Source organism: Eupeodes corollae, chromosome 1 (genome assembly GCF_945859685.1).
Source record: "Eupeodes corollae chromosome 1, idEupCoro1.1, whole genome shotgun sequence".
Classification (NCBI taxonomy): Eukaryota; Metazoa; Arthropoda; class Insecta; order Diptera; family Syrphidae; genus Eupeodes; species Eupeodes corollae.
The window spans coordinates 135,962,545-135,983,356 of record NC_079147.1 but is presented as its reverse complement, the minus strand read 5'-3'; the positions used below and the strand labels follow the sequence as shown (position 1 = coordinate 135,983,356).

The 20,812-nt window shown below is 33.1% G+C and overlaps 1 protein-coding gene across 1 annotated transcript in view; it reads right to left on the bottom strand.

Moving 5' to 3' along the window:
• Nucleotides 1-20,812, bottom strand: part of LOC129939278 (uncharacterized) — a 59,113-nt gene that overhangs the window by 25,354 nt on the left and 12,947 nt on the right. The window contains exons 3-13 of the mRNA XM_056047245.1: nucleotides 13,282-13,509; nucleotides 12,911-13,221; nucleotides 12,247-12,773; nucleotides 12,062-12,196; nucleotides 5,830-6,002; nucleotides 5,542-5,759; nucleotides 5,224-5,443; nucleotides 4,913-5,141; nucleotides 4,635-4,848; nucleotides 4,284-4,569; nucleotides 4,101-4,216 (exon numbers count right to left, since the gene is read on the bottom strand). Coding sequence (XP_055903220.1) covers nucleotides 4,101-4,216; nucleotides 4,284-4,569; nucleotides 4,635-4,848; nucleotides 4,913-5,141; nucleotides 5,224-5,443; nucleotides 5,542-5,759; nucleotides 5,830-6,002; nucleotides 12,062-12,196; nucleotides 12,247-12,773; nucleotides 12,911-13,221; nucleotides 13,282-13,509 — 2,657 coding nt within the window. The remainder of the gene's footprint in view (nucleotides 1-4,100; nucleotides 4,217-4,283; nucleotides 4,570-4,634; nucleotides 4,849-4,912; nucleotides 5,142-5,223; nucleotides 5,444-5,541; nucleotides 5,760-5,829; nucleotides 6,003-12,061; nucleotides 12,197-12,246; nucleotides 12,774-12,910; nucleotides 13,222-13,281; nucleotides 13,510-20,812) is intronic.

The following is a 20,812-nucleotide window of genomic DNA, read 5'->3' as shown; positions in this document are numbered from 1 at the left end:
CGAAAAGATCATCAATAGGGTTCTGACTAAGTGGGCTACGGACAACAAAATAATTCCGGATAATTCGGGTTCAAGGCGGGTCATAACACAATTCATGCTGCGTCTAAACTCGTTTCTGAAATCCAATGGAATAAATTAAAACAACAATGCACAGGTGCTGTTCTGGTTGATATGGAAAAGGCCTTTGACACCGTATGGTTAGAGGGTCTTTACCTAAAACTGAGCTGGCTTGGAATAAGCATGCCATTGTTATACATATATACTTTATGATATGCTTAACGGTAAAAAGTTTGTTGTCAAAAGTGGCAATGTAACTTCTACCACAACATTCTCAATTAAAAATGGTCTTCAACAGGAAACTGCAAATAAATGTCCAGAAGTTTTAGACATTCCTGTTCTGGACTCCGTTGGCTAGGGCCACGAGGGATAGTGCAAGAATTGGCGCAAGATGGTCAACGTTGATCTTCACGGGCAGCACTAAGCGAGTAGTGTAGTACCTCGGTATCTGGTTCGATAAGTATTTATATTTCGACAGTCATAGAAATGCTGCTCTGACCAGTGCTAGTGCAGCCTTCGCTGTGACGAAACTGCTGTTTTTCAGCAGTCTGCTTGACCCTAGAGTGAAGGTAATTTGCTACATGGCCCTCATACGGCCGATGATCGTTTATGGTTGTCCTGTGTGGTTGAACGTTGCCTCTTCCCAGATGGTGGAGTTTCGGGTGTTCGAGTGGCAGTTTTTACGACGCTGGCGCTGTACCGGTTAATATCGAACAGTCGAATCTTCTTACGAGCATTACTATTCCAACGAGGTCCTATACAACGGGGCTCGAATCAATAGAATTGACAATTTCGTGATAAAACTCGTTCGAGGTCACATTGCAAGAACTATGTCTTCGACCAACAATTTAATTTTTGGGGCGTTCTATCCGAACAACGAGTATTTTGAGAGTGCACGCTTGAGCGGCTGGATTCCACCAGAGGCATTTCTCTTTTTAGATAGATGCGGTCTGATGCAGGATAGATTGGCAGTTCTGCTAATCAACCATGGATAGGCGACTCCTGTACAATCGGGACGTCATGGCACAAGGCGGAGCAGAGCTCCTTCGGTTCAGTAGGGCTGTGTCCGAACGGGACCGAACTGATAGGGTGAAACAGGAGAACCAGTTTTGGTGGCTTCAATCGGCATTTGATATTGGGTAGTCGGGATGGGGTTTTAAGCCTTGGCCGGCTTACATACTTGTTTTATAGTTTTAGGGTTTAGTTTTAAGTAGAATAGGCATGGTGGAACAAGGAGAAATAAAATAAAAAAATTTTAAAAAAACATGGAATAAACAAAATATAAAAAAGATAACAAAATATGAAAAACAAAAAACGTTAGATTTGCTGCTGTGGTTGTTTTAGTTTTAAGTAGTTTATAGGTAGGATAGGTAGTTTAAATTAGCTTTAAGTTTTATATTAAGGAATACAAATTAATTTAAAAAAAAAATTGGAAAAGAAAAAAAAGGCTGAGATGCGACCCACACTGATACTTTCCCATCCCGTCTGTCCATTTGTCTTGCAAGAGCCTTTTAGGTTTTCGTGTTTTGTTAAAAAAAGTTGTTAGTAAAATTATTCTAATAAAAATGAAAAACAACCAACAATTGTTTGCCTTATGATGAAATAGTTTGGTTATAAAATCTATTTTTGCTAACCAGATTTTTAGTTAATTTTTACCAATTTTAGTAGCATTTCTTAAAAGTTTTTATTTCTTATATAAGCAAATACAAATTGGATGAATGAAATTAATTTAAAGTCAATATTTTCTATTATTCACGAAATATCGATAACCAAACATCAATTTTTATCAAACTTGCTTACTATTTTTTGTAGATTTTAATTTTGTATGAAAAAACTGACTGTCAGATTAGAAAAAATTTGAAGGCTATATTTCAAATTTTTGAAAAGATATTTCAGTCGTAATTTAATGTTTAAAAAGTTTTATTAATTTTATTTCTTAGGTTTTTATTTTTTATAAAAAAAAAACAGTTAATTCGATTTTTTTCAAAATTTCACAAGATGTTAAAAACGTTATTCTTCATTGCATATTTATTTGTTTGGGATTATTTTTCGTTTTATGTTCGTAAAATAATCGAGTTGACAATTATTTTTTTTTTAAGTTTTATTGATCTATAAAAAAAATATTAATTGGATTTTTTTCACAAAAATATACTTGTTTTGGTATCACGCACCAATGCATAATATAAAATTTAATTCAAGTCAAGTAATTTTTTGAGAGTCCTTTCTGAATCTTTCTGCAATATTATCTGTATAACAACATTTATTTTAAGTCGATATCGCTACTGGTTCTTGAGCTATGGTTGACGGAAAAAACTTCCTGATCGCACTCACGCACAGACATCTCTATGAATAATTTTTATGTAGGGACCTTGCAACGTCGAAAATTTTCAACTCGACAAATCGGTTCACAAATAATTGAAAATCTTAAATCTTTGTATTAAAGCTTTTAAACATGAAAGTGCTTGACGAGAGGATATTTTGTTTTAAGCCTAGTTATAGAAATCATTATTTTTTATTTTGACAGGTTTGCTATAGTGGGTTATCTATTTTGAGGTTTCGAAAGTGTAGGGCTGGAATTCGACAACTGTCAAACTAAGTTGTTAAACCAATTTTTTTTTTCAGTGGAAAGTGTGACATTTACGAAAACCGATCGCTTACCTCATCGCACAACGAATGCTAATTGTTTAAACCTAATACAAAAATGGTGATCCTGCCACAGCCACATATCGTGATTTAAGAGGAGATTGTGGTGCACATAATCGTCCAAATTCACAAATTGTGAAGAAATTTAAAGAGACATCATCATTTCGCTCGTACCACTGAAAATATCGCTGCTGTTAGTAAGAGTGTTTCCGAAGACCCGAAAGTGTCGATTACTCGTCGTTCTCAGGAATTACGACTGTCTTACCGCATATTTTGTCGTATTGTGCAATTGGATCTACACTACAAATAAAGTCCAGCTCACACAACAACTATAGCCAGCTGACCATTCAGAAATACGCGTCGTAGATAGGTCGAATGAGTGCTTGAACAATTGGCGGCGGCCGGAGGTGTGATTGAACCTTCCTACTTCGAAAACGACGATGAAACGTCACCGTCAATTCGGAGCGTTATCTAAGTCGTTATGATAACCGACTTATTTTTGCCTGCTATTGAAAAAAACGATTTGAAGAATATGTGGATTCAACAAGACGGTGCCACATGCCAAACATCTTGGCCGCATATGGCTTTAGTGCAAGAGACATTTTCTGGTTAATTTCTGTTCGTTTAGAGGCGATATCAACTGGTCTCCAAGATCATGCGATTTGGCACCGCTGGACTTTTTTTTTGTGGGGCTACGCGAAAGACCGTGTTTATGCAGATAAACCTTTAACTTTTGAGTGGTCTAAAATTACCTTAAAAGAACCGAAGCTTCCAACAATTCGCATGATGGTCATTTAAATGGTGTAGTATTTCAAACATAATGTCAACGTTAAAACTTTATAATGAAAAAGAAATATCATGAAACAAATATTGAATCTTTGTTATATTTACGTTTACTTTTGAAACTTCAAAATAGAAATGTCACTGGACACAAATTTTTTGATTGGTATCAAGGAATTCCTGATTGGAATCAAGCATTCGAGGTTAGAGTTGACCATTGAAAGTAGAACTGACGGGTAAGAATGCAAAGAACGCTTTCAGTAGAACGATCATGATCCTAAATTTGAAATCAACAATCAGCTGTTTGTTGAAAAGGATTTCAGCATTGAAAAACTAAAAATTAACTAAAGAAGAAGTTCTGGGTTAAATAATGATAACTATAACCCTCAATTTAGAGATATTTAAAGAAGAAAGATCTTCTTTTTCCTTAACACTTACTACATGTTATATATTTAAACATTTGTATCAATCGCTCGAGTCCATTATTAATAGCTATCAACATTCCTAAGCTAATAACGGGTGTTTTTTAACAATATTTTAATATTATTTGTTATATTCCAATCATCTTGATCGAAAGTAAAAGAGTATTTTTTTTTTATAAATATAGTAATTTTACATACTTTTCCATGAACTCCGATTTAAGAAGCATTCCACAATACTTAATAAGCTCGTTATGATTAGTGTTCATTGCCAAAGATACACCCAGATCATCTGAATCGTATTTAAAAAGCTGGAACTAAAATGAAAAAAACAATGGCGTGTTAAGATCGTAGGAACTATGTATTTTGTAAAACAAAACAAACCAATCCTTGTTTTCTTTCAGGCAAAATAAGTTCTTCAAATGGTTGAGAGGACGACTTAGTGATGAAACCCTTCGTAGATGTAAGTGATCTTGATTTGAAAGACATCCCACTCGTTAGTTTCTCTGGCCTAGAAAATGAATACTTCACACAAAGGCTTGATATATTCAAGACAACGTCATTATTAAATGGAACATAAATTAAAAAGCCTTGTTCACGATTAATTTCATGATCCAAATTTAAGAACGGATTATAACTCCGACTGCGACAAGATGCATATGATGAATATCTAAAAATATTATTAATTTAATTCGATAAAAATATAAACCTACATAAATTGCAGTAAAATCTAACCTTGCGTCGATTTGATGAGTCCTCTTTATGGCATTTGGCAATGTGTGTTGGGTTATGTTTCCCCTTAAAGATGTTAAAACTGTCGTTTCCAATAAGACATCAGCTGCCGTACCCAACACCGTTGGTGCAGCGTATTTTGTCATAAAAGGCCATCGCACAGTCTGCATATTTATATGACTGTCAGTTGCAATAAGGAAGCTTAAACGGCTCATCACTTAAAAAAAAATATATATAAAATTAATTTAAAAAGCATAGATACTCATTCGATGCTTAATTACAGTCTTGATAGCTTAAATTCATGTAGCTCTGTTGGTTCAGGTAAAATGACAAAACAGTTTTGCCCTCCATTTGAATAATTAGTTCTAAGTGAAGAGGCTTATTTTCTATTCGAGGCGCTTTTAAAAGTTCTAAAATTTTGTTAAGGTTCTCAAACTTTATTGTATTTGCTTCGGGCTTCATAAGCCTTCCAATAACTGCATCAGGAAGACCACGAGCTTTTATGTAAAGCTTTGATGAAAAAAACAGAAGATTAGTAAGATGACGAATGAATTTTTGAAGGTATATCCTTTTTTTGATAAACAAAACTTACCGCTAATTGTCCAGTAAATTTGCCTAGAGCTTCTGTGTCAAACTTGAAATACATTACGACGGGTAAATCGGAAACGGGATCTCCAACGATAAAAGCTTGAAGCATTGCTCCGATTCCGAACTTTGAGTCACGATAGTCAAAAATATAATTTCCCGTTACCCAGTAACGTGGTTCTGGTTTTTGTGGCAGATGTCGATGCATGTAGGAAAGAAGACGGCGTCTTAGAGGTTATAATAGAAATAGATTAATTTAAAATAATGCCTTACCAACTATTTAAAAGATTTTTGAAAACAAATTGTGAAAAATATTGTAACTTACAAATTTTGGTAACAGGGAAATGTAGTTTCCGAAATACTTATAATTGTTGTTCTATAGTAATTTATCATATGAGGGCAGGTTTCACTCTGGATTATCCGATGAATACTTATCAAACGAGCTGGAGTTGGATTTGAAATTAAAAGTAATGTTACAGCTGCCACTCGTAGTTCAAGAGTTGCATTTTTTGATTCAAAAATTGGCCAGTAAATTTCGTAGATCTAAAGAAATTATAAACATTTTATATTGTATAACATCTATAAAAAAAATATCGGATCTTAAATGCTAGACCTTGTCTGGACGAGTTGTGGCCAAGGGTAATGTAGCCCAAGCGGCTAAAAATTTAATATCATCATCTTCGTCATCATTATTAACTATTGGATCTAAATAGTTGGCAACATTACCAAGTTGCAAATTGCTTAATCCTTGCAGATACAACATTTTATTTTCATAGTCATGTTCGTCTGAAAGAATTGAAATAAAATATTAAATTGTGTTTGTAAGATGTAACTTAAAAAAATAAAAAAACAAAAAGTTTTACATAATGCTTAGTTTTTAATGACAAAACAAACTTATAACGAGTTGTAGCGATGGTTTCTAAGGGAGGAAGGACTGATATTCTAGTCGGATATTGTATGCACGTTGTTAGCTAAGCATTCTTGAAATAGGTTCAAAAACCCATAATTTGTATGGTTATGAGGAAGGTGAAAAAGAGGGGCTTGACTGACGTACCTTGGGTTTGTATAAATAGGAATATTTTCTTAAAGAAATAGTTAGTCTATGGTATTTGCTAAAAGCTGGGGTGGAATAAAAATATCAGCGACTTCGCAGCGTTTTTGTAGGGTTTGTAGCTTAATAAGTCTTAGGCGATCTTCACAAGTGCAAATCGATGATATCTGCGTTGACCAGACTAGATTGCACTAGCTTATTCAAGTAGAGGTATAACAAAGGTGGTGTAAAGTAATTAAGTAGCATAGGGGTTCGAGAATTCTTGAGACCAACGTTTAATGAAGTCAAAAGATGAGTTAGAATTGTTAATGATACTGGAATTTTCAACAGCGTCGCTACAAAAGTAGAGCGACAGGAACAGCAAACGACGCAATATTTCTTGCCGCTCTTTTCACATTTCTCTTCATTAAGGTTGGCCATTTCATGATGAAAAGATAAAGGAGCCAAAAATATGTCAAAATTATTAAAATTTACAACCGAAACTCGGAGTCAGTGGCCTTAACGTTAAGAGCGCTACGTCCAACTTATGGTCGTGATAATCGTCCTAGCAGATCAACAATAGACCGTCTAGAGGAAAAATTTGAATCCACAGGCACATACAAAACGTTCCCGTGCTAGTGAGACAAAGAAGTGCATGCCGTAGTGTCGAGAATATTACTGCCGCTAAGGCTTCAGTGGCAGAAACCCCAAATGTGTCTTTCACACTACGTTCTCAAGCGTTGGGCATCTTTGTGACATCGTTATGGTGAATTTTGGCCTAAATCCTTACAAGATTAAAATGACGCAAAAACTGAAGCCACCAGAAACGTAGTATGTTCGTGAGTTGGGCTGAGGAACAACTTGAAAATGGTCCTTATTTTCATCGGAAAATCATCTTGAGCGATGAAGCTCCTTTTTGGATGAATGGCTTCGTCAATAATCAAAATATGATGTTTTGTTTAGGCAGCAATGACTCATCATTGCATCCCGAAAAAATTACGGTTGGGTGTGGTTTCTTCCGCGGTGATCAAGACCGGTACGTTACTGTGGATGGGGATCACTACCGTTCACTGATAACCGAATATTTGTAGCCCCAATTGGATGATATGGACTTGGAGGACATGTAGTTCCAACAAGATGGAGCCACAAGCCACACAGCGAATGTCACAATCAATTTATTGGAAACCAAGTTTGGAGAACGTGTTATCTCACGAGATGTTACAGTAGCTTGGCCTCCTCGATCGTGCGATTTGACGCAGTTAGACTATTTCCTGTGGGGCTACGTCAAGTCTATGGCTTAAGCCAGCGACGATTGATGAACTTCGTACGAATATCGAACGTTGAAAATTGAGTTCAGCGTCTGTACTTCTGCAAGCGTGCCCGTGGTGGCTATGCAAAAGCAATCGAGTTCCATGCATAATGGCATCGAACGTACTTTGACGGGAAAAAAGAATTTCATTGATATCTGCAATCGTTTATGTTTTTTTTTTAAAAGAACTTTTTATAGCGCTCCTATCGAAAAACTTGATATAATGAAAATGAGTGTCGCAAACAACTCCTAGGTCGTGAATAGAACAGACGGAGAGAATGGGAGCCAAGATAATTTTGGAGTAAGCTTCAGATATGAGTTAAAATAACCTTTGTTATTTTCATGCCATCAGCGCAAATAGAGCCAGTTGAATTACCAATGACATTCATAACGTCGTTAACAGTTAAGACAAATAACAATGGACCCAGGTGTCTCCCTTGAGAAACTCTTGAGTTTTTTCATAAATGGGATCGGATATTGAGAACTATTATAACTTGAACTTCTTGTAAATGATTAAAGAAGACTTTTACTTACTTACATTAAGTTTTATTAAAGTTAAATGTGGCGCGCTTGACAGTCAGAAATAGAGAAGAGCTAACTTAAGTTAAATGATAAAAAAAGAAGCTTAGAAGAAGATGATATTGTATTACAATTATTATAGTGTAGACAGATGTGTATGACTCATGCTATATGATGAATTGAATTATAAATATTGTTGTACTTTAAATAGAGTACTAGAGTGCTGAGTCTCAACAATATTTTCAATTTGTCTGAAAACAAAAGTTCCCGTCTTATTACATCTGTCATAATTGAAGGCAGTGAGGTGCAGATATAAGTGGACACTGGAGCATGTCAATCTATCATAAGTCGTGTAGATTATTCTAAATTATTTATTCATTTACTTCTTAAAAATTATTTATTTAATTTACAGGTAGTCACAGGTCACAAGTTGGAGTTAGATAGGTTATGTAAGGTAGGCATTATTTCACCTATTAAATATGCAGAAAACACCAGTCCTATAGTCGTGGTACCAAAACCAGATGGATTAACAAGAATTTGTTTGGATTTCAAGAAAACCATAAATAAATATGTTCAGATGGAACATTATCCTTTAACCATTTGTGAAGATATTTTTGCACAACTGGCTAATGTCAGGTTCTTTTGTCATAGACCTAGTAATAAATACGAAAAAAGGGGTTTACGTATGTAATAGGTTACCGTTAGGTGTGCCTGCTGCACCAGCTATTTTCCAGAGCGTCACTGATCATGTCAAAAAAAATATAAAGAATGCTTTCGGGTACATTGATATAATCGTAATTGGTACCTCAAAACAAGACTGTAAAAATAATTTATATAAGGTTGTAAGTCGGTTAAACGATCATAATATTCAAGTCAATCTTAAAAAGTGCGTGTTTTTTGCAGAAGAGGTTGAATATTTAGGTCGTTACATTTCATACAATCGTTTAACTCCTAGTAAACGTAAAATAGAAGCCGTAGTCAACGCGTCCAATCCAAAGAATTTAACTAAACTCTAGTCTTATCTGGGTCTCTTAAATTACTATAGGAAATTTATTCCTAATCTCTCAAATAAATTAGATCAACTATACAACCTTTTGAAAAAAGATATCAAATTTAATTGGTCATCTGATTGCGAACAAATATTTAAAGAAAAAAACAATGGTTGTTGAAAAATAGTATTCTTGAATTGTATGACCCTGAAAAAACTATCGTAATTTCTGCAGATGCATCTCCATACGGTCTTGGAGCTGTCATGTCGCATCTTGTTAACGAAGTAGAACGTCCAATCATGTTTGCATCATGTACTTTAAGTTCCTCAGAATGTAATTATTGGTATTTGCACCGTAAAGCTCTCGCTATTATTTTTGACGTGCGCAAGTTCCATAAGTTCATTTATGGCAACAAATGTATTATTCATAGCGATCATCAACCCCTTCGGGAAATTTTCTACCAGAACAAAAGTACACCCGCAGTAGCAGCAGCTAGGTTACAGCGTTGGGCTGTCATTTTGTCAATGTATGACTATAAGATAGTCTACAAAAAGCTCAACAAATGTCTCATGCTGATGCATTGTCGATTTATCTAATATTGAGGGCACTTTAACAAATTCATTTAATATGTCCGAAAACGATCCAATAAATATCAATCGCATTCGTAGTCAGACCCTTAATGGCTTATGATGGCCTTCGAAGACAAAAATTAAGTCTCCGGATGTGATTTATTTTTATGATAACAAAAATTGTCTTTCAGTAGAAAATCAACGCCTTTATTATGGTAACAATTTAGTTGTTCCAAAATCTTGTCAAAAATTGAAAAATTTAAAACGAGCTTTTTATATTTTGGGTTTCCTGGAGAGATTTGTAGTGACAATGGACCACCATTCTCTTCCAGTAAATTTTTAGAGTTTTGTAAATAAAACGGCATTATAGCTAGTAATTTTTCACCTTACCACCCACAAAGCAACGGCTTAGCGGAAAGAGGTGTGGCTGAAGTAAAAAGAGTTTTCAAAAAGTTTTTGCTAGATTTTAAATATAAAAAAGAGGCTGGGATGCGACCCACACTGATTTCTTCCCATCCCGTTTGTCGATTTGTCTTGCTTAAAAGTTAGTCTATATGTACTCGTATCACTTTTTACCAAATTTGCGTAATATTTTTTGTAGATTTTATTTTTTATTATTACTGAAATTCCTTAATATCGAAAACAATATTTTCTGTGAAATAAAATAAGTTTGAAACCAATATTTTTAATTTTTGAAAAGCTATTTGAGTCGAAAGTAAATTTTTACCAAGTTTTAGTATTGTTTTTTTTTAGAGTTTTATTTTTTGTAAAAAAAACTGCCTATTCGATTTTTTTTTTTAAATTTTATCGAATGTTGGAAACAATATTTTTATAAGATAAAATTAGTAAGAAGCCAATATTTCGAATTTTTGAAAAGATATTTGATTCGAAAGTCAATTTTTACCAACGTTTGTTAATTTTTTTTAGGTTTTTAATTTTTTGTACAAAATCTGTCAATTCGATTTTATTCAAAATTTTACTGAATGTTGACAACAATATTTTTTGAAAGATAAAAGTAAATTAAAGCCAATATCTCAAAGATTTGAAAAGATATTTGAGTCGAAAATCAATTTTCACTAACTTCTATTAATTTTTTTGTTAGTTTTTATTTATTCTAAAAAAACTGTCAATTCGATTTTTCTCAAAATTGTATCAGATGTCAAAAACATTATTTTTCGTTGCACAAAATTGTTTTGGAGATGAAATCATATTTTAGTCGTAAAATTTTGGAGGTGACAAATTTGTTTTCAGTTTTTTTGATTTATAAAAAAACCGTTAAATGGATTTTTTTCAAAAAATATACTTCTTTGATATCACGTTACAATATATATTACATAAAATTTAATTCAAGTCTCTAGCGTTGTTGGTTCGTAAGATATTTAGGGTTAACCAAAATGTTCACCTTTTTTTCAAACTGCTATGGTAAAAAAACCACCAACGCAATTTTCTTGAGAGCCCTTTCTGCATCTTTCTGCCTTATTATCTGTATAACAAAATTTATTTGAAGTCGATATCTCTTCTGGTTCTTGAGGTATGGACGACGAAAAAAACGTCGCGAAAGTACGGACTTACGAACGTACGTACACACGCACGCACAGATATCTTTCTAAAAATCTTTTATTTCGACTCTAGGGACCTTGAAACGTCGAGAAATGTCAAAATTTTCAATTTGACAAATCGGACCTATTACAATAACTTCCTATGGGAAGTTAAAAATTATCACCAAGTGAGAAATTGATATAATTTTTAACATCATATAGGCACATTTCAACAACGTTAAGAAAGCTATCGCCTTCAGAAAACATTTTTAATTTTAAGCCTGGAAGTATTATTAGTATTTTAACTGATCAAAAGCCTATTTATTTTAAAAACAAACATTTAAATGAACCAAAAAATGACGTTTATAAAAAATAAGAATCAAATTTATGAAAAAGTAAGGGGTTCATCTAGATTAGCTAGTAAATAAATCACGAAAACTAAATCAAAACAACTTCTTTTTTTACTTATTTTAATAAAGAAGGACCCGTGGCGTTGTGGCTAGTGTGTTATACTGTCATGCCGGAAGTGTTGGAATGGTTGAGAGTTGTAAGTTACTAGGCCCTAGTTCTCGACGTATTATTCCACCACCTAATTTATTTACTTATTTCAATAAGGAATTGTTTAGTAAAAACGGAGAGCAATGTAACAAAAATGTTAAGGTTTTAAATTTGAACTACACGTGAGTGTCCATAAATTTAAAAAATGTTTCGAATATAAGTGACGGTAGATTTCTTGGAACATTTTAAATAATGCTTCGGAAATGTGGCATTGTTAACTAAATTATTGATTCTTTTTTAACAGGACCTTCGTAAAAAGATCAAAAGAACAGCTTTGTAATTGTCTTTTTCCTTTATATTTTTAAAATACAATTTAACACTAAAATAACTTACTCAGAAATAGATTAAAATATTTTTGAACAAACATATCAAAGAAGTCCTTTGATATCCCTCTGCCTACGAACACATTATGTACGAGCGTAGCGAAACTCAAAATAGCTGCTTGTCGCACTTCGGGCCGGTCAGGACCTAAAAAAAAGCAATGATTATAGAATTTAAATATGTACATCAGTACTTACCTAGAGATAAAAATGCTTCACATTCTTTAACCAAATCCTTAGAGAGTTCAAAAATATGGAATGGCAATGAAATTAACAATTGGACTGCAGTGGTGGATTTTATTTGTTTCTCCATCACCAGGTCCCTTGTCAAGAGTACTGAAGCTTTTGTACCAATTCGTGGTATGATCTCATAGAAGATGTTACGTATAGTCTCTTGTCGGTAGGACGTTCCGATATCAAGTTCGGTGTAAAGTTTCTGCAGCGATTCGTAATCCATTTGTGAGAGAACTTTTATTATCTCGGACAGGGTGCTGTCATATGGTTCGCCAAATTTCAAATCTGAACTCTCCAGGCCTTCGGCCATTGTATTGAGCATAACCGATGCATTGCTTTTTAAATGTTCCTGCAATTGCGGATGCCTGCCACCAGTTGGATCATTTGGATCCAATGGAAATAGTTCTAGTCCGGATATAGTCGATGCCATTGCTGTTTCAATATCGATGGGAATGTCGATGGTGGTTTCGTTCAGGAAGTTCAACAGAAGTCTGAACAATTAGCATTGTTGTAAAGTGGGTGGCGGGGTAAAAATGAAACAAAACATTTTAAAACAAATTACATTCTATTAGGTATACTGTGTTGGGAAAGTATGGGGGTAGGTGGTTAATCAATGTGAGTCTCTTACTCTGAGTTTATGTATTGCGCCTCGCCTGTGGACTCGAATGTATGGATAAGAGTGTTGCCTCTTACGTGGGCCATACTGAGAAAATATTCGGTATCCTTGTGTGGCAGCAGTCCGTAGACAGCTTCGTTTCCAATTATAACGTTCTTTTGAAAATCGAACTCGCACAAATTTGGTGGTACATTACTGCGGGTTATGTGTACGGCCTCTGAATACGGAGTACAAGTTTTAAGTTCAGGAGTCTTTCGAATAGATATGTAGTTGGTCTTGTTGGACACAAAGTACTCAGTGGAGCATTTGCCATGGATACCCGTCTGTTCAGAGATAATTGGTTACAATTTGAATTGTTTACTTGCTGCTTTACCTTTGGTTACCTCATCAACAACAAAAGCTCCAACCGATTTCATTTGGAATTGTAGCGTGGATGCTATTGCCCTTTTCAAATTTGTCGACCAAATCGGATCGTTGTCTTTGAATAGTAAATGCGATATAATCCCTTCTTTGGTGAGTACGATTTTAAATGGCTTATATGGGGGATACATTTCTTTGTTTTGTAGGAACTTTTCACCTGAGTTATTGAGTCGCACTTCATCGATTGAAAGCTGAAATCATATAAAGCATTTTGTTTTTAATATTAAACATTAAACTATGATATAGATAATGTGAAGGTAAGAAAATTTATTTGTTAAATATAAGCTTCTAGTAAATTATGAAATACAAATTTTATGTAAAATAGAATAGAATAAAATCAAAAAACCAAACCTAATCAATAGTAAAGAACTTCTTCAATAGTTCGAAATACTATTTCTTCCTGTTAACTTAAGTCTAATACACGAATGAAGCATTAGGGATTTTCAATGCCTTTAAATAACACTCCTTATACATAAATAAATAAATATAATGCTATTTAAAAAGTAATTATGCAAACGTTTTTTTTTTATATTATCTTAATTAAGGTTTATTTTTAAAGCCCGTTTACCAGTTTCAACATAGTTATTTATCGCACTCGGTCTGCTGAGATGCAGATATTATGGTTCTATTCAGGTTATTTATGAAAAATTCTGCTGTAGATTTGTTGAAAACCAAAAGGTGTCAAGAGCCTTACATTTCTCCGAGATTCGTATGATGTGAAAAATTGGTTATAATTTAGATCTTGATCGTCTAGCTGATTCTTATATATAAAAAGAGGCTGGGATGCGACCCACACTGATAACTTCCCATCCCGTCTGTCGATTTGTCTTGCTTAAAAGTTTGTCTATATGTATTTTTACCAAATTTGCGCACTATTTTTTGTAGATTTTATTTTTTATGAAAAAAACGGACTGTTAGATTTTTATATAAAAAGTACTGAATATTGAAAACAATATTTTCTCTGAAATAAAATAAGTTTGAAGGCAATATTTTTAATTTTTGAAAAGCTATTTGAGCCGAAAGTAAATTTTTACCAAGTTTTAGTAGGTATTGTTTTTTTTAGAGTTTTATTTTTTGTAAAAAACTGTCAATTCGAATTTTTTAAAAATTTTACCAAATGTTGAAAACAATATTTCTTATAAGATAAAATTAGTTTGAAGCCAATATTTAAAATTTTTGAAGAGATATTTGAGTCGAAAATTAATTTTTACCAACTTTTATAAATTTTTTTCAGGTTTTTATTTTTTGTAAAAAAACTGTCAATTCGATATTTCTCAAAATTTGTCCTAATGTTGAAAAAAATATTTCTTATAAGAAAAAATTAGTTAGAACCTATTATCTAAAAGTTTTTAAAAGATATTTGAGTCGAAAATCATTTTTTATGAACTTTTGTTAATTTTTTTTTCGGTTTTTAATTTTTTGTACAAAAACTGTCAAATCGATTATTTTCAAACCTTAACTGAATGTTGACAACAAGATGTTTTGAAAGATAAAAGTAAATTAAGGCCAATCAATTTTTATACATTTTTTTTTAGGTTTTTATTATTTGTAAAAAAAACTGTCAATTAGATTTTTCTAAAAATTTTATCAGATGTCAAAAACATTATTCTTCGTTGCAGAAAATTGTTTTAGAGATGAAATTATATTTCAGTCGTATAATTTTGGAGGTGACAAATTTTTTTTTAGTTTTATTGATTTATAAAAAATAACCGTTGTATTGATTTTTGTCAAAAAATATACCTGTTTGGTATCACATTACAATATATTATATAAAATTTAATTCAAGTCTCTAGCGTTTTTGGTTCGTAGGATATTTAAGGTTAACCAAAATTTTCACCTTTTTTTCAAACTGATATGGAAAAAAAACCACCCACGCAATTTTCTTGAGAACCCTTTCTGTATCTTTCTGCCTTAATATCTGTATAACAAAATTTATTTGAAGTCGATATCTCTTCTGGTTCTTGAGCTATGGACGACGAAAAAAACGTCGCGAACGTACGGACATACGGACGTACGGACGTACAAACGTACGTACACACGCACGCACAGACATCTTTCTAAAAATCTTTTATTTCGACTCTAGGGACCTTGAATGGTCGAGAAATGTCAAAATTTTCAATTTGACAAATTGGACCCATTACAATAACTTCCTATGGGAAGTTAAAAATTTAAAAATGAATAGCAAAATGTGTTGGTTACCACATAACTCAACAACGCCTTTGGCGAATTCTTTTTTTTAAATGTTCGTTGAAGGATTTTACGAAGAGAAAAATTTCAATAATTGTTGGAAAAACTATAAAAACAGCCCTTTTTTTTCCATACAAATGTTTTCTAACTAAAACGTAGTTGGCTTAAAGAATTTGACTTGAACTCATCAAATTTAAAAAGAAATAAAAAGAAGAAAAAAGTTTGGATTTCAATTTGCTGTTGTTTTTCTTGGATCTTCTGCTACCTTATCTTCTAAGTTTGCTTTTGTCAATTGATAAACGGCTGAAACAAATCCGTATATCGTGTTGTGCAAAGTGATAGTGTTAGTGTTTGTTTAGTTAGTGTTTAGTGACAAAGTAATTTATATTTGATATGCCTCCTATAAGACGAAGCAATTAAGGTAGAAGAACCCCAAAAGACCAAATTGAACGTGAAAGAATTCGGATATTACAAACGCGTGAAGCGCGAGCGCGACATTCAACTAATGATCGCTCATAGTAATTACCAATTGGTTTTATGAACTCGGTTTAAAACACATTGTAAGGCATTGAAATACAAAAACGAATCTAATGGATGAAAATGTTTGAGTAAAATGGGAAATCTAAATTTAAAAATCAGTGAAGAAATTTAGAATACAGTATTGATTTCAATTGAGGGCATGTGCTTGATAATGTCAAACAAACTATTAATTCAAAACTTTTTTGGTTTCAATAATACTAGCACTCGCTTCGTCGGAAATCGCAGTAACTTTGCTTGAAGGTGGTCAAACAGCCCATGCAGCACTTAAATTGCTATTAAATATGCAAAGCGATGAAACTCTAACCTGCAACATTTCTAAGAACTCTGCAATGGCAAAGGTTTTGCAGCAATGTAAATTGATTCTTTAGGATGAATGTACGATGTCACATACAAAATCTTTCTTCATTTCACAAAGAATTAAATTTTGCAACCAATTTTGCGCTGGAATCCACGTCACTATCGACGAAGCACAGTGACCAGTTAAAATTCCTGAAGCATTCGTTGAGACAGTCCCAGTTGGTTTCTCTTATTGGATTTTTTCTTTTAACTGGGCTTTTTTGACATGAGCAATTTGCATATACGATTTGCAATGGTCTGATCTGCCTAGAGGCGGTAATACACTGATTGTATATTTATTAGGGTCAGAGGTAGGAAACAAAGTGTTGGAGAATTGAACTGCAACGTCAAAAATTGAGTTGGAGTCAAAAGCTGAGTTAATTGATTCAGCCCAGCAAAGACCTCAACAAACCTTCCTTCGGGTGTTGTCTGACCAGAAAAGCAAAGCAAATAAGATAACGATGACTGTGTTTATTAGTTTTATATAGAGAAAGGTAAAAATAAATAAATAAGGTAGCAATAATCAAAACAATTATCACCTAAGCCCATTTCATCCCTGATGATCATTTTCTAGCAGAATTGTATTGGCTCTGTTTTTCGTTTCTATTTCATCAATCGATATCAGCATATTTTTCAGAATAAAAAAATTGAAAAAAAAACTTTAGGGTTTAAAAGAACTGTCTTGCGGAAAGCGGATGTAATCCAAGCCAAACCAACTTCATATAAACTTTTAACCATTATCCTTTATTTATATTCTGCTATTTCACAATTAAACCTAATAATTTTTGTTCAATTAAAATAAAAAGATACAATTTTCTCAACAGAAATGCGTCAATTTATTATGTGTTCTTAATTTTTATACAGAAAAATGATCAAAATAAATATAAACAATATAATTCAATATGTCCATAAGTAGTCCATGATATCATTTCCAAATACATGCTAGCAGACACTACTACTACAAGCGCAACAGTATGCTTATATACTATACATACACATGTTTCCTAATAGACTTTTCGGTCAGCAAAATACTCTTGAGAAATTGATAACAAATAATGACGTACTATTAAATAATATCAGCTGTACTGTACCATACTTTAAGTACAAATATTGAGCTGATATCAAATAATGCAGTTTCTCCTTTCATTCTCATTTTAATAAGCTCTTGATAACGAAAGTCGTAATCAACATAAGGGTAAGTAAAACCGGCAATAAATGCCATGAACACAGATTAATAACAGATGTTTAGTGACGATCCGTCAAAACACTTCATTCATAAAAACCCAGAGGTTAAATTGATTGACACTACTTGCTCTCAGTTGCGGAATTTTCATAATATGTGTGATTTTCTTTTCTTTTAAAAAGAGCTGACTTCTGATACACCATTAAATATTAAATATTACTGTGTCACTGATGGAGATAGAGGAGAATACAATGTTAATAGAAATATGCTTAAATATCATTGGTTGGTTAAGTTTTGGACATAATATGCAAATTGATCACACATTTATTGATAGTGACATGGTTTGCAGAAATGATTTTTATTCGCAATGCTCTTACTAATTTTTGGTTGTCTTTTCTCTTAATTGATATTAAATATTTTGTCCATAAAAAAGGTTTGATTTCAATATCTTAGCTTGTTCCCAACATTTTTAATCAACAAAAAAAAATAAGGATTCTATTTCCCTAGGAAAATTATATTAATTAAAAATAATACTTTGCATGCAATTAATTCATTTTGAAGTCTATACCTTTGTTTATTCTAGAGGTACTCGTGTTGAACATTATTTTCTATTCAAAATTCGAAACATTTTACTAAATATTCAAAATCATATTTTATAGACGATAAAATTAATTTGAAGGCAATATCCAGATATGCGAGTCGAAAATCAAAATCTTTTAGTAGTATTTTTCTTTTTAAAATGCTTCTAAACATGTCTAAAAATTTTATCAGATGTTAAAACCTCTTTAATGCATACAATCATTTTTGTGTTTCATCAAAATGTTCACTCTTCTCTTTAAATTGCTATAGTAAAAAAACAAACATTCAGTTTTTTTGAAAATGGTTTCTGCAGTTTTTAATGCTATTATCTGTAAAGCAACATTTATTTGAAGTCATTGGGTCATATGCAAAATGATGAGTTCAAGCTCTTTACCCACTTTTCTGAGAATTTTTTAGAGTGGTATGCAAAAAAATACAGAGACCGGGATCGATGTCAAGCTGTGAGTTCTAACTCAAAGTGTTGAGATCGATCTCTCACCGAAACGCTCGATTGCATGAAATCGATCTCACAAATTGTTGAGGATGGGTTTTCTCTTACCGAGTTGATAAACAACTATCAAAATGGTCGAGTTTCTGAATAATTTGGTTACAAATCGTGTTTATAAAAATAGAAGATGACCAATTGGTGAAGATTTTCGAGAATTGTATAGATTAAGTGAAACAGGTGTCCAACCCTGGAAACAAGAGGTGGTGCTTTGACTCATCAAGAAAATATGGAAAATATGAGGATTTTTCTGCGTTATGTAGAAGATCCTGGATCTCAAAGCGGTGTTGGTGAAGACATTGGTGTCAATCCATCAACTATATCTAGGGTGGTACAGCAAGTCGCAACAAAAATCGCAAGCCGTGCAACTGATTGGATCATATTCGCACACACTTCTGAAGAAATAGAAGAAGCGCAAAGGTTTTGAAGGAGTAAGTATCAGTTTCTTTACGCAATTGGAGCTCTGGATTGTACACATGTGGGTATAAGGAAACCTTTCTTTCACCACGAGGATAACGTCAACCGCAAAGGATACTACTCAATAAACGTACAGGCTACGTCCTACGTGCAACGCGGATGACAAATTTACAATCATCAAAATAAGCAATTCTTTTTCTCAGTCATTAAGAATTATTTTCTTATTTCCAGTTTTTTTTAAATCTATTTTGCTTTTTAAACGAGACTTCATATTTGATACTTTTTTTAGAATTTTTTGTTCACTTGTGTCCTCGCCAAATTTGTTTTTAAATTATTTTATGATTTAAAGCATAGCATCCCTTTTCCTTGCCTTTAAAACTGGTAACTGTGACTTCTCCAGTAAAACATTATTTAGTTGCAGAAATTGTTATAAATTCACTTAGATGGTCAGCATTATTGTTAATAATTACACTTTAATTTTCGCTTTCAGAAGACATTTTTCCTTCTTGACTCGACTGACCGCTTAGAAACTACTGTTTTAACTAGTGCAAGTGCATACAAAGAGCTTTGAGATCGTTCTCATATCACCGAGTCAGAATCGTAGAGAGTGAACTCGTTTTTTTGCATATAAAACTGAGTCCCAGATCTCACATGCGAGTTCAAGCTCGTTAGCTCTGACTCTGAGAACTTTCTCATCTTTTATCACATAACCCAATATGACTTAAGCATCCATTTATTTAGATCAAGTGACCTTGAAACGTCAATGCAATAACGTCCTATGGCAAGTTAAAAAAGTGCATACAAATATTTATTATTGCCCAGAGATTTGCTTTAAGTTAATTCCTTTTTTGGAATAAGTAGAAGAGTGTTGTACCCTTGGAGTGATGGTTAGTGCTTTGGACTGTCATGCTATAGTTCTTGGGTTCAACCCATACCTGTGCCACTTAATTTTTTTTTACGGCGCAACTGTTGGAACTGTTGGCTCACAACTCTCAATTATTAATGTGTGCGAGTAATTTAGTCAGGGATGGATTGTTCTCGTTCTTAATTTAATTTAAAAATGGATTGAGAAGTGTTCCACAACGTCTTCCAGCCATTTAGCGTCAATCACACGAGTGCTCAAGCTATTTAATAAATCTAGTAAAGATGAAGCAAGAATTGTATTGCAAGACATCAATGAATTTTTACGCTGCATTTAACGACTAAAAAATAAATACCAAGTCCAAAGATAAACATAAACATACATTTATTTTCACATTTTGTCACAAATCAGCTTATTTTGAAACTCCGAAGTTAGGAGTTATTAACTTCCCATAGGAAGTTATTTTAATGGGTCCGATTTGTCGATTTGAAAATTTTGACATTTCTCGACGTTTCAAGGTCCCTAGAGTCGAAATAAAAGATTTTTAGAAAGATGTCTGTGCGTGCGTGTGTACGTACATTCGTACGTCCATACGTTCGCGACGTTTGTTTCGTCGTCCATAGCTGAAGAAACAGAGGAGATATCGACTTAAAATAAATTTTGTTATACAGATAATAAGTCAGAAAGATGCGGAAAGGACTCTCAAGAAAATTGAGTGGGTTGTTTTTTTTACCATAGCAGTTCAAAAAAAGGTGGACATTTTGGTTAACCCTAAATATCTTACGAACCAAAAACGCTAGAGACTTGAATTAAATGGTATATAATATATTTTATGGTGATACAAAACAAATACATTTTTGGAATAAAAATCCAATTGACCAATTT